The following is a 12,422-nucleotide window of genomic DNA, read 5'->3' as shown; positions in this document are numbered from 1 at the left end:
ATAATAACTAATTAATACATATAATGCATTTATACATATCTACAGAGAGAGTAAACTTTCAATCATATGTAAATAGCCAGGGTCACTTTCGTTGCAGAGAATGTCATGTGAATACCGTAACTACGTAACGTCTGTCCGAACTCTTCCGAAAACGGGTCATGAACTTTCCGACTTCCGTTCGACAATAATCGTAACTTCTATGGCGACCAGTTTAAAATGAAGGCATGTTTACATGTATCACTTTCAACAACTGCTGTACCAAAGTTATTAAAAATACATTATAAATATTTTTTAATATACCTAAATTTCAACTACATCTACAAATACTAAAAATATCGGAGTCGAATTTAACTTGAAATTTTTGTTGATAGTTACGTATAGTGTGGCTTTAAATGACACATAATTTGAAATATGTACATTGTATGTTAGGCTCAAAGTAAACCTCCATAATACCGATTCAAATTACCTGTTCAAAATCCATACAGTGCAGGACCGAATTTCTTATTTTCTTGTCCCATAGTCCTTCCCCTATAAATTTATTCTTTAGGAATCCGGTTTGATTTTCATGCATTATGCAAGGAACGTTTTATTTTGTTTGTTATACATCCAGTTACGTATACCGCTTAATGTTCCGGAGAGATATCTGCCTTCAGCTTATCAACAAAGGACGTTGTATGGTTTAGGCCTTTATTGTCACCCAAATCCATCAATTTTCTAACTAAGTGTCACGGAATTAAGCTGTTGTATTTGAAGTATTTAGTACACCCCTGATACATCTCTGGTGCTTGTTTCTTTTTATTGCAAGTCCACTTGCCATGTTAACCATCCAAACTTTGCATAAATTAATCGAATTTTAACAATTTGGTCTTTTTGGTCCATTTTCGATAGGTTTTTTTCTTAAGATAAATAATGAACAAACGTAATATTTTTTAAGAATATGTAGGCACTAAAATACAAAAGAAATGTTCAAGAATGTGCTCTAGAAGAAAAAATGTAGACAAAAAAAAAGTTTCTAATTTGCTACCTTATGCATAATTTGGATGGTTACCATGGTAACGGCATCTGCAATAATACACAACTATCGTAATAATTCTTTAAGAGAGATGTTCTCATATTAAAAGTAATAATTTAATCCCTAAATAAGAGGTTTAAAAATTTGACAAATTTGGGGGCCAAAGGCGGTCCAAACCATACATTGTCCTGTCTTTGTTGGTATCAGGGTGATAACACCATGCTTTTGTATAAGATGAGAATCTATACGTGAAGGAGGAATGCTTTATAGACCTAAGTACAAATGTTTTTTTCGGCAATATTTGTTTCAAAATAAAATAAACAAGATGTGTTTTTACAGAGCGTACAGCAAAATTAAACACTGCTATCGTAGGTTCTAAATATCTAAAATCATAATTTCTCATTCTACTTCAATTGTATATACACATTTATCATATGGCGTATTCACTACCGTTATTTTGCAACAACAGCCACTATGAAAATACACTGATAATAAAATATCTAAAACTTTTCTCTTAGATACCTGATTATTATCCAATTGTACAAGTCAAAATATAGGTTACATACTAATACTTCATATACTAGTATATTTTATTCACAGCTATGCTTTTTGTGATTGAAATGATAAAAGGGTTTGACAGAATTTTTCCTCTTTTGCAAAAACAGTGATAATGCATTTTATTAAAGATGCTCCACCGCTGACAAATGGTATTTTTTCACTATCAAAAACAGGAGCAGGCGATTTAGTATTTTTCTTCAGTTACAAAAGTTACTTACTTTACACCATTACCACCATTGAAAAGTTTGAGCTTCTAATTTTACTTCAAGTTAAAAATATGACAAATAATTAATTGCATCCCGAAAAAATTCCGTGTCACTATATCCTATATGGAAGGAAGTACTGATTGCGCATGCACCAAAGGCGAAATAAATTATTTTATATTATTTTTTGTGTTAATTAGACATATATATACACGATCAAACACCAATTATTGTTCAACTGAGGAATATCATTTATGCTCTGTCGGAGGTGGAGCATCGTTAAGTAAACATGTTTAACATTAACATATATATATAGATAGAAATGTCTGTGTATGCTAATGAATGAACGATCCTTTGTGGAATCGTAGTATTGGTAACGGTGTCGGACCATTCAAGGAACAGCAGAATCAATCCATTGGTCTATCTCATGGAATTAGCAACCTAAAAAGAAAAGGATCATCGCTTTATGAATAAAACTCATTCCAAATACATATGTATGTTATTTGCTACTGCTTTTATCACGATTGCGGTAATTTCACATTTAAATAACATCTTCTTGCTTGTTCAATTGGTTTTTTTTAAACACGTTGTAAAACTACCTGTATTGCGATAAGTTTATTTTTAATACTGTTCTGTAGACGGTCCAAATTGCGTTTTTACAACAAAACACTTGGACTAAGATTTGAACAATGAAATAGAATAATAATATAAGAGATTAAACGATAACAAATGTATCTCGTGCTATAAAACGGTGAACAGTATGAAAATTCATGATCCTTTGTAAACATATGTGACTCACGGAGCAAAATCAGCTCAGGCATATTGGGTAATAATCAGTGGTACCAGCACTTAAGTAATCGCATCCATATCAAAACAATATGGAAACCTTACCATACATACCTTCCGGTCTGATAACCTTGAGAATATGAGTTTTACCTTCAGGGTACAAGCCAAACATACATACATCTAATTACTAATTCCTCACGGCTGCAGTTTGGCAGACAAACTCCAACTTGCTACTGCACGATTTGTCGTCCCACTGAAGACGTCTACCGTGTCCTATTCCGAGACAATCCTGCCCTCCGCCATAATTATTTGGTTCTCCCGGGGCCCAGTCCATGACGTCACTATCTATAGGTTCATCGTCTTCCCATATCCATTTACCCTCTTGTGTCACGTCGTGTCCTCCAAGCCAAAATTGCTTACCTGTAGGTATTGTAATATATATGTAAACTGTACTACTAACCCCTTATGCCGTTTACAGCTTGTGTAAATGAAGCACTTGTTCGGTTTCTTCACGTCTTCGACGGAATGACTGGTTCGTCCGTTGTCAGTATAATGTGACAGGATGGGATGTGTTACTTGGTATCATCGATAGCATGTTTCAGTGATATAGCACTATAAAGAGGGCAGCAGTTCCACTATACAAGAAGGCACAACACGATCATACCGCAGTCTCCCAAAACACGCATCCTGCTATTAACACACTATACACACTGCAACATGGGAGACCGTCCTTACATGACTATGGCTGTTAATAGGACGTTAATTAATAAAACAAACAAATCGACGGCATGCATCAAAAATAGTATCATTATACCAAATAGTTTCACTGTTGCAGGACGGAAGACTTGGGAGGCCGTCCTTAAATGACTTTGGTGTTTAATAGGACGTAAAACTGAACTTTTAAAAAATCAACAAAGTAAATGCAAGTTATTTCTGTATGATTAACAGCCGGGTTTTGTTTTCTGCAAAACGTTTCTTAATTATAAAAAGATCAACGCAGATACAATACTTAGCCATTTTTACCTACTAGAGTTACTCAAATTATTACCTAATCCAACACAGGCTACTTGACGAGTCTCACACCGTGGTTCACATAACGAATTGGAAGACTTTTTGAAATCACACGGAAAATTGAAAAATGAGTTACGAGTGTACCTGTTTGTGTGTTTACGAGAATAAAATAATTGTCATTGTCATAAAACTGCACAAGTTGTTTGTTTTTAAAGTGAGGTCAAAGCGTGGGTCACAATGACCTAGTCTTAGTACACGATATCGATCTTACCTGAGGGCCTAAATGCCAGTTATAAAGTTCCATTGCCGTTTAGTATATATGAGACACAGCCCGGACAAGATGTGTCGTTGACTAACGTCAAAGGGTAACTTAAAAGTCACAGTGACGTGATGCGTATTTTTGGTACGCGACAAATAGTCTCAAAGCTTGATGGACCCTCATACCTAGTATGGAGTTCAAATATAGCATATAGGAGATACAACCCGGACAAGGTCGGACGAACGCTGTGCAAACATATAGCCGTCCCTTAATAAACTAAAATTCGTGATATACTATCTGTATAAGGGCTAGAGTAGTGTGCCGCAAGTTGCGCTCGAACCCGAGAACCAATCGTAAGTTGTTATCGTAACCTACGAAGCTTAGTAAAACAGGCCACTGAACTTACTGGTCCGCCACTCTACCAGCTGAGCTAAAGGGAAGTTTCTCGTAGCTCGAATCTAGATTGCAACCGTATTACTATTTACAATTAAAACCTGATACATATCTAAATACATAGCTCGAATAAAAATATGATACAATTGCCTTTCAAAGGTGACCTCGATCAACAATAGAAAATAATGAAGTCGTAATACACCTACTTCTTAATCCACATTCTTTTTAGGTCATCTGACCGAAGGTCAGGATGACCTATTGTCATCGTGTTTCGTCCGTCGTCGCGCGCCGTGCGCCGTCCGCCGTCCGCCGTCCGCCGTGCGCCGTGCGCCGTGCGTCGTGCGTAAGACTATTTATACAAAAGCCTACTCCTCCTTCATCCTTTGATGAATTTCATCCATATTTGGTTTGAAGCATCATTAGGGAAGGACAATCATATTTTATATAAATGAGCCTGGTCCCACCCCTAGGGGCTGAGGGGTGGGGCACCAAAAGGGCAAATTTTCTTATTTTAAGCTTTAAAATCCTACTCCTCCTTCATCCTTGGATGGATTTCATCCATATTTGGTGTGAAACTTCATTAGGGAAGGACAATCATATTTTATATAAATGAGCCTGGTCCGACCCCTAGGGTCAGAGGGGCGGGGCCACAAAAGAGCAAATTTTCTTAATTTTAGCTTTAAAATCCTACTCCTCCTTCATCCTTGGATGGATTTCATCCATATTTGGTTTGTAACATCATTGGGGGAGGACAATCATATTTTATATAAATGAGCCTGGTCAGACCCCTAGGGGCTGAGGGGTAGGGCCCCAAAAGGGCGGAATTTTCTTTTTTTTAGCTTTAAAATCCTACTCCTCCTTCATCCTTGGATGGATTTCATCCATATTTGGTGTGAAACATTATTGATGAAGGACAATAATATTTTGTATAAATGAGCCTGGTCCGACCCCTAGGGGCTGAGGAGTAGGGCCCCAAAAAGGCAAATTTTCTTAATTTTAGCTTTAAAATCCTACTTCTCCTTCATCCTTGGATGGATTTCATCCATATTTGGTGTGAAACATTATTTGAGACGGACAATCATATTACAAATGAGCCTGGTCCGACCCCTAGGGGCTGAGGGGTGGGGCCCCAAATGGGGAAATTTTCTTAATTTTAGCTTTAAAATCCTACTCCTCCTCCATCCTTGGATGAATTTTATCCATACTTGGTGTGAAACATCATTGGGGAAACACAATTATATTTTATATAAATGAGTCTGGTCTGAACCCTAGGAACTGAGGGGTGGGGCCCCAAAAGGGCAAATTTTCTTAATTTTAGCTGGCTCACTTCCTGTTTTAAGGTATCAGTCTCCGATCACAATGAAAATTGGTCTATAGGGGTTTTAATTGATGCCGAACAACATGCAAACATTTTCGTAAAGATTTTGGTATTCCAAGATGGCAGCTGGCCCACTTCCTGTTTTAAGGTTTCAGTCTCCGATCTCAATGAAAATTGGTCTATAATGGTTTTAATTGATGCCGAACAACATGCAAACATTTTCGTAAAGATTTTGGTATTCCAAGATGGTCGCTGTCCCACTTCCTGTTTTAAGGTTTCAGTCTCCGATCTCAATGAAAATTGGTCTATAGGGGTTTTAATTGATGCCGAACAACATGCAAACATTTTCGTAAAGATTTTGGTATTCCAAGATGGCCGCTGGCCCACTTCCTGTTTTAAGGTTTCAGTCTCCGATCTCAATGAAAATTGGTCTATAGGGGTTTTAATTGATGCCGAACAATATGCAAACATTTTCTTAAAGATTTTGGTATTCCAAGATGGCCGCTGTCCCACTTCCTGTTTTAAGGTTTCAGTCTCCGATCTTAATGAAAATTGGTCTATAGTGGTTTTAATTGATTCAGAAGGGGGAACTTTAGGTAAGGACAATCATATTTTATAAAGGACCAAGGTAAGACCCATGGGGATAGTATGACCGAGGTCCAAAATGGGAGCTTTGCTGAAATTTGGCTTTAAAATCTGACTCCTCCTTATATTAATCCTTGAATGGGTTTCAACCATATTTGGATGAAGGGCTACCAAGTTTGTTCAACAAATGACATTTACCTTTTTCAGAAACTTACATATTCAACTAAGGAGTTCCTTGTATTGTTTATATTAATCGTTAACCAATACTTTATACTGTGACTTTGTTGTTTTGTGCCATGAGTCAGATGACCGTTAAGGCCCATGGGCCTCTTGTTTCAAATACAGGTTGATTTCTGTTGAGGTAATCCTGGCTAGATGTGCGTTCATGGCTGCGCACCAGTACTGTGGGAAACAAATTGTTGAACTATGACAATATGTATCTAAAGTGTATTTCAAAACACTCTTACTAAATACCGATTTGGAAGTTCAACAAACTCAATCACTCATTAGATGATTTGTAATCGGCGACTTGCATACCTTATGAAAGGTATGGTAATTGTAAAAAGCTTTACGATGTTTAACAAAAAAACACTGCTAATTTGAGTTTATGATCGGGTGTTAAAGACCATGCTTTGTGATGGCATAAAAAAGAATCGTTTACGGGATGTTGCACAATTTTTCTATCGACAGTATTTAGGACATACCTTTGCCTGTACCCATGTTAACTTTTCATTTCTGAACATGTAACAGTATGTGCCGTGCAGTAAAAACCGACCGTCATGTGTCTCAGGGCATCCGAGTCTTCCTTTAGCTGCAGTGTATAAATAAAACTGATTATCCATAATGCTACATGCTGTGATCTATTGAATATTTGACATAACGGTCCAAGAATAGCAAAAATTTCTCTAATGTAAGAAGATACAACACGAATATACCGCAGTCTCCCAAAACATTAACCGTGCACTTCACACACGTAACACATCGCATACATATGGGAGACTAAATGACCCATACTGTTAATATGTCATTCATTTAATCAAACAAATCAAAACTATATACATATATGATGTTTATATTAATACTTTATATTGGTGATTACATTCTGATATCAAGTAATTGTTGACATAGAAATCACTAGACAATTTAATATACTAGGGATTCGGAAACTTTCATGTGGAAATTTCTAATTGAAAGTAAGTGGGCCTATACATGATCGAATTCCGTGTATCGTATACTTTACATTTGTATTTACACGGAACATTCGCGATTGTAATTTGTTTAGCGTGGATTAAAATGTGATCTGCCTTACTCAGTACTCTATCGCGATCATAGCAATATCCCGCGAAATCGTTAAAATAACATCCCCTATCATGTCGGCTGTACGGTACACGATGTAAACACCTACAACTGGAGGAAATTCTCATCCTCAAATACGATGACGATGACAAGTGTTTCTTGAAATTCATATAAAACCATTTCAGATCTCACAAATAGTTATCAGAGACGTAACAAGTACGGTGGCTTCATTTTAAATCACTACTTTAGATAAATAAGGATGAAATCAATACCTTTAATTAATATGAAAAATACATTTGACAGATCTATTAAGGATGATACTGTACAAAGATTTCAAACAATAAAATCATTTACCGGAATTACTGGTTATGTCGTTGAAGGCTTCTTTCACCTGTGTTGACCTGTTGGAGAGAATGGCGATTTCATCCGTAAGCAGTTTAATCTCCGCCGTAAACTTCTGTCGCAGTTCCTCTATGGCCGCATTAAAAGCGTTTGTCGCATACTCGTTTACAAGAGGTCCGAGTTTTTCAGAGATTTTCCTCTCTATCTCATTCTCTTCGAGTTCTTTTTGCTGGGTCTCTGTAAACAGTGCTTGTTGTTGTGAAAAGGAAATCAGAAAAGTTGATACCAGTAGCAATATGAGGCAGATAGACGCCATGTCTTGTGACTATACCTCACTTGTTTCAAATCTGCTTTAAATATCGTAAGGGAGTCGAACATTAATTATAACTGGCTATGATGAAATGCATCCAAGTCATTAGTTCTGTTTAGACAAGTACAGGTTTCATGTACAATTGATATACAATCCGTTTATTATTTTTTGTCTTTACAGAACATCCGTTTCATCAGTTGAAAACACGACCCCAAAGTAAGATCAAGAAAAAATAGTCATTCATTCCTGAACATGCCCTAGCAAAAAAAATCTGTTGACGCGGTGCTTAAAAAACTCATTATTTGGAATTTAATAAAATACCAAAGTATATATTCTGTTGATGGGAAAGGACTTGAAGGATACAATATGTTTATGAATCTGTTGTAAATTTGAATAACCTTCAAATATATAGTGCGTAGAATGTAATAATAAATAAACGGATTGAAATTGTTGTAGTGAATGTTGTTTTCCCCAGATTGGCTGTATGTGGCACGCTCTAGGTGAATAGAGAGCTCTATCATCTTCAAACTGGTAAACCAAATTTTCGCGTTATTTTGCGAGAAATCGAACGCGAATTCAAATGTTTCGTGCATAAATGTATAAAACCTTATAGATTTTTAAAGATGCTCCATTGCCGACAAAGCATAAACGGTACATATCATTTTAACTATAATTAGTGTTAAACCGTGTATTCAAATGTCTAATTAACGCAAAAATGGTATAAAATAATTATTTATCATTATGTTCCGCCGCTGACAAATGGTAATTTTTCTCTATCATAAACAAGAGCAGACGATTTAGCATTTTTCTTCAGTTACAAAAGTAACTTACTTCACACCATTACCACCATTGAAAAGTTTGAGCTTCTAATTTTACTTCAAGAAAAAAAAATTAAAATAATTAATTGCATCCCAAAACAATCCGTGGCACTGTGTCCTATATGGAATGGCCCTTCAGGTAGGGCGTAAGAATTATACCTGCTGCTCCTAACTGATTTTATCCTTCCTAATGCCTCCCTTGGCACCGCCTCACTTTTGGCCTTGAGTTGAGCGTTCGCCCCTGTGAGGAAGGCTCTGGGTTCTGTCCCCTGGCCGAGACACACCAAAGTCTATAAAAGTGGTAGTTTCTGCTCAGCATACAGGGAGTGGGACGACTGGTTAGCCCGTTGTCAGTATAAAGTGACCGGATGGGGTGTGTTGCTTGGTGTCTTCGGCGGCATGCTTCAGTGATATAGCACTATAAAAAGGGCAAAAAATCCACTATACAAGAAGACACTACATGAATATACCGCAGTCTCCCAAAACACGCACCTCGCACAACATACACGCAACACACAGCATACATGGGAGGCCGTCCTTACATGACCCTGGCTGTTAATAGGACGTTAATTAATCAAACAAACAAAGGAATGCAGTACTGATTGCGTATGCACCGAAAGTGGAATAGATTATTCTAAATTACTATGTGTGGTGGTGTGTGTGTTAATAAGGCATATATATACACGATTTAACACCAGTTATGCTCTGCCGGCGGTGGAGCATCTTTAATATTTGGCATAGTGCCAGTGAATTTTTTCGGGATGCAACGAATTATTTTTGATATTTTTATTTTGATGTAAAAGTAGAAGCTCAACCTTTTTAAAGGTGGAAATGGTGTAAAGTGTCTTTTGTGACTGAAGAAAAATACTAAATCGTCTGTTGCTGTTTTTGATAGAGAACAAAAAACAATTGTCAGCGGTGGAACATCTTTGGTATAGAGAATTGTCATTTTTAGAGCAATTATAAACTTGTAAACGATGCAAATTCATTCGTCTTTTATGATAAGCAGTCTTTGTAATCGTCTATATATGTCGATAGGTTAACTGTATATGTATCCATTAAACGGACAAGTTGTAGGTACTTAACACGTATGACATATGTAGTTAGTATCCTGTACTAATTGAGTATAAGATACTGCTGTATAATTGATTTCAAGCAGGAAAAATAAACTTGAGTACGTAGACCTTTATACTTTCAAGAGGTGTTTATCCATATTATGTCAGAGTTTGACACACGCAAATTCCTTTTATATGATAATTCGATGGTATAGGACACGATACTACTTCGAAGCAACTTGGTATTAATTTCGTGGGTTTTTTCTTCTTATTTTTCGCTCAACATCGGGAATTCAAGTTGAATTCTTAATTTACGGTTGAAACGCTCTGTTGCACTAGCAGTCGAATCTATTCCATGACGGTGTATTTCAGTAGATTTTTATCGCACGCAGAAATAATTTGGTTAACATTACAGGATTATATGTGTCAGGGACATTTTCTTGGGTGAATCACATAGAAGTTTTTAAACCGTCACTAGAGAAACATAACTTCTTTCGAAATGTTCAAGATGGCAACTTTGGCGACCATCATGGATATATGACCAACCCAAAAAACACCAACATTTGGTCAGAACGATCTTAGTATACACACCACAGGTTTACGACGCGCAAAAAATACTAAAAATACTGAAAGGTGGTTTACTTAGCCCTGTATGCCATTTCCAGAAAATGGGGTAATTAATTTTAAACTGCTCTGAACACCACAAAAATCATCAGATCTGAATATTTTTAGCTAACATTGAAGACATTTCCTCACTGGTCACTATGGTATATGATATGATGGGATTATGGGAAAATTTTATTTCATAACGAAAGTTGAATTACGATGATTCGTGTAAACATCGTTAGTCGGAAAAGTACGGGGAGGAGACAATACCTTGGATTTAGGTTACAACGGGAAGGAGACAACACCTTGGATTTAGTTTACAACGGGAAGGAGACAACGCCTTGGATTTAAGTTACAACGTGAAGAAGACAACACCTTGGATTTATGTTACAACGGGAAAAAGACAATATCTTGGATTTAGGTTACAACGGGGAGGAGAAAACACCTTGGATTTAGGTTACAACGGGAAGGAGACAACACTTTGGATTTAGGTTACAACGGGAAGGATACAACACATTGGATATAGGTTACTATGGGAAGGAGACAACGCCTTGGATATAGGTTTCAACGAGGACACAACACCTTGGATTTAGGTTAAAACAGGAAGGAGACAACGCCTTGGATATAGGTTTCAACGAGGACACAACACCTTGGATTTAGGTTACAACAGGAAGGAGACAACGCCTTGGATTTAGGTAACAACAGGAAGGAGACAACACCTTGGATTTAGGTAACAACAGGAAGGAGACAACACCTTGGATATAGGTTACAACAGGAAGGAGACAACGCCTAGGATTTATGTCACAACGGGAAGGACACAACACCTTGGATATAGGTTACAACCGGAAGGAGACAACGCCTAGGATTTATGTCACAACGGGAAGGACACAACACCTTGGATTTAGCTTACAACGGGAAGGACACAACACCTTGGATTTAGGTTACAGCGGGAAGGAGACAACACCTTGGTTTTATGCCACAACGGAAAGGACACAACACCTTGGATTTAGGTTACAACGGGAAGGAGGCAATGCCTTGGATTTAGGTTACAACGGGAAGGAGACAACACCTTGGTTTTATGTCACAACGGGAAAGAGACAAATGTTGGATCTTTTCTGTACCTGATAACATGACGAAACCACGCATGAACATTGTCCAAATTCAATTTAATAAGATGACCATGTCTCGATCTGCTAACAGGCAGTAAACGATATGCTTAATATGCTTAAATATGCTTAAATAGAAAAAAAACCCATCCAAAATGGTTCCCTGACGACATTGTTGTTTTCTGGGCATTATATTTAGCATGTTACCAAGAGAAATGAGAAAGATCCCATCAGTACCAAATCATTGGTCAAAAAGTTTGTATGACGGCCGTCTTGTTTTCCAATTCTCCAAAAATGCAATAGAGTCCTGACCAACACGTGAACATTGAGAAATATTTCTTTAGTACTTTTTTGTCCAAATATCAAACGGTGGGCTATTCAAGTAACAATTCGTGCGTTAACAATTCTTGCTACCGTTGTTTCTTTTGGGAATCTGTCAAGTTTCATGCATAAGTTCCCCCTAGAGTCTAGTTGTGCATATTTCATCTGTCATCAAGATGGCCTGCAATCTTGGATTTGATGGTTGAAGTTTGGTACCGATATTTCTCATAAAGTCCTGCCGGGTTCTCTCTCGAATATCATACATTTTGTACGTTAGTTCCCGTATAATCTTAATTGCGCATATTGCATTTTGGGACTGATCGTTCAAAAAGATGACCAACAGATAGTTAAAGTTTGTACCCGCCTTTTCTCAAAAAGTACTATGAAGTCCTTTCTCAAATTACATGCATAGTTTGAATATACATGTATTTGTGCATATTGTA

The 12,422-nt window shown here is 37.1% G+C and overlaps 1 protein-coding gene across 1 annotated transcript; it reads right to left on the bottom strand.

Moving 5' to 3' along the window:
* Positions 1 to 1,566: 1,566 nt before the first annotated feature.
* LOC138307589 (lithostathine-like) lies at positions 1,567 to 8,186 on the bottom strand. The gene is made up of 6 exons (XM_069248391.1): positions 7,776 to 8,186; positions 6,830 to 6,936; positions 6,461 to 6,527; positions 4,429 to 4,449; positions 2,738 to 2,979; positions 1,567 to 2,214 (listed from the first exon to the last, which is right to left on the bottom strand). Exons 1-5 carry the CDS (start codon positions 8,077 to 8,079, stop codon positions 2,747 to 2,749), a joined length of 732 nt encoding a protein of 243 aa, XP_069104492.1. The 5' UTR covers positions 8,080 to 8,186; the 3' UTR covers positions 1,567 to 2,214; positions 2,738 to 2,746.
* Positions 8,187 to 12,422: the final 4,236 nt, after the last annotated feature.

The sequence above is a fragment of the Argopecten irradians genome, chromosome 14 (assembly GCF_041381155.1).
Source record: "Argopecten irradians isolate NY chromosome 14, Ai_NY, whole genome shotgun sequence".
Classification (NCBI taxonomy): domain Eukaryota; kingdom Metazoa; phylum Mollusca; class Bivalvia; order Pectinida; family Pectinidae; genus Argopecten; species Argopecten irradians.
The sequence above is the reverse complement of the archived record's forward strand: the minus strand, read 5'-3'. Positions and strand labels throughout refer to the sequence as shown.

Bases quoted from the DNA above. Each gene is read 5' to 3' on its own strand.
- LOC138307589 (XM_069248391.1), bottom strand. From the start codon at position 8,079: ATGGCGTCTATCTGCCTCATATTGCTACTGGTATCAACTTTTCTGATT. The intron at 6,937-7,775 runs GTAAATGATTTT...TATACACTGCAG, and splicing joins CGACATAACCAGTAATTCCG to CTAAAGGAAGACTCGGATGC. The intron at 4,450-6,460 runs AACAAGAGGCCC...GTCAGATGACCT, and splicing joins AGAAATCAACCTGTATTTGA to AAAAAGAATGTGGATTAAGA.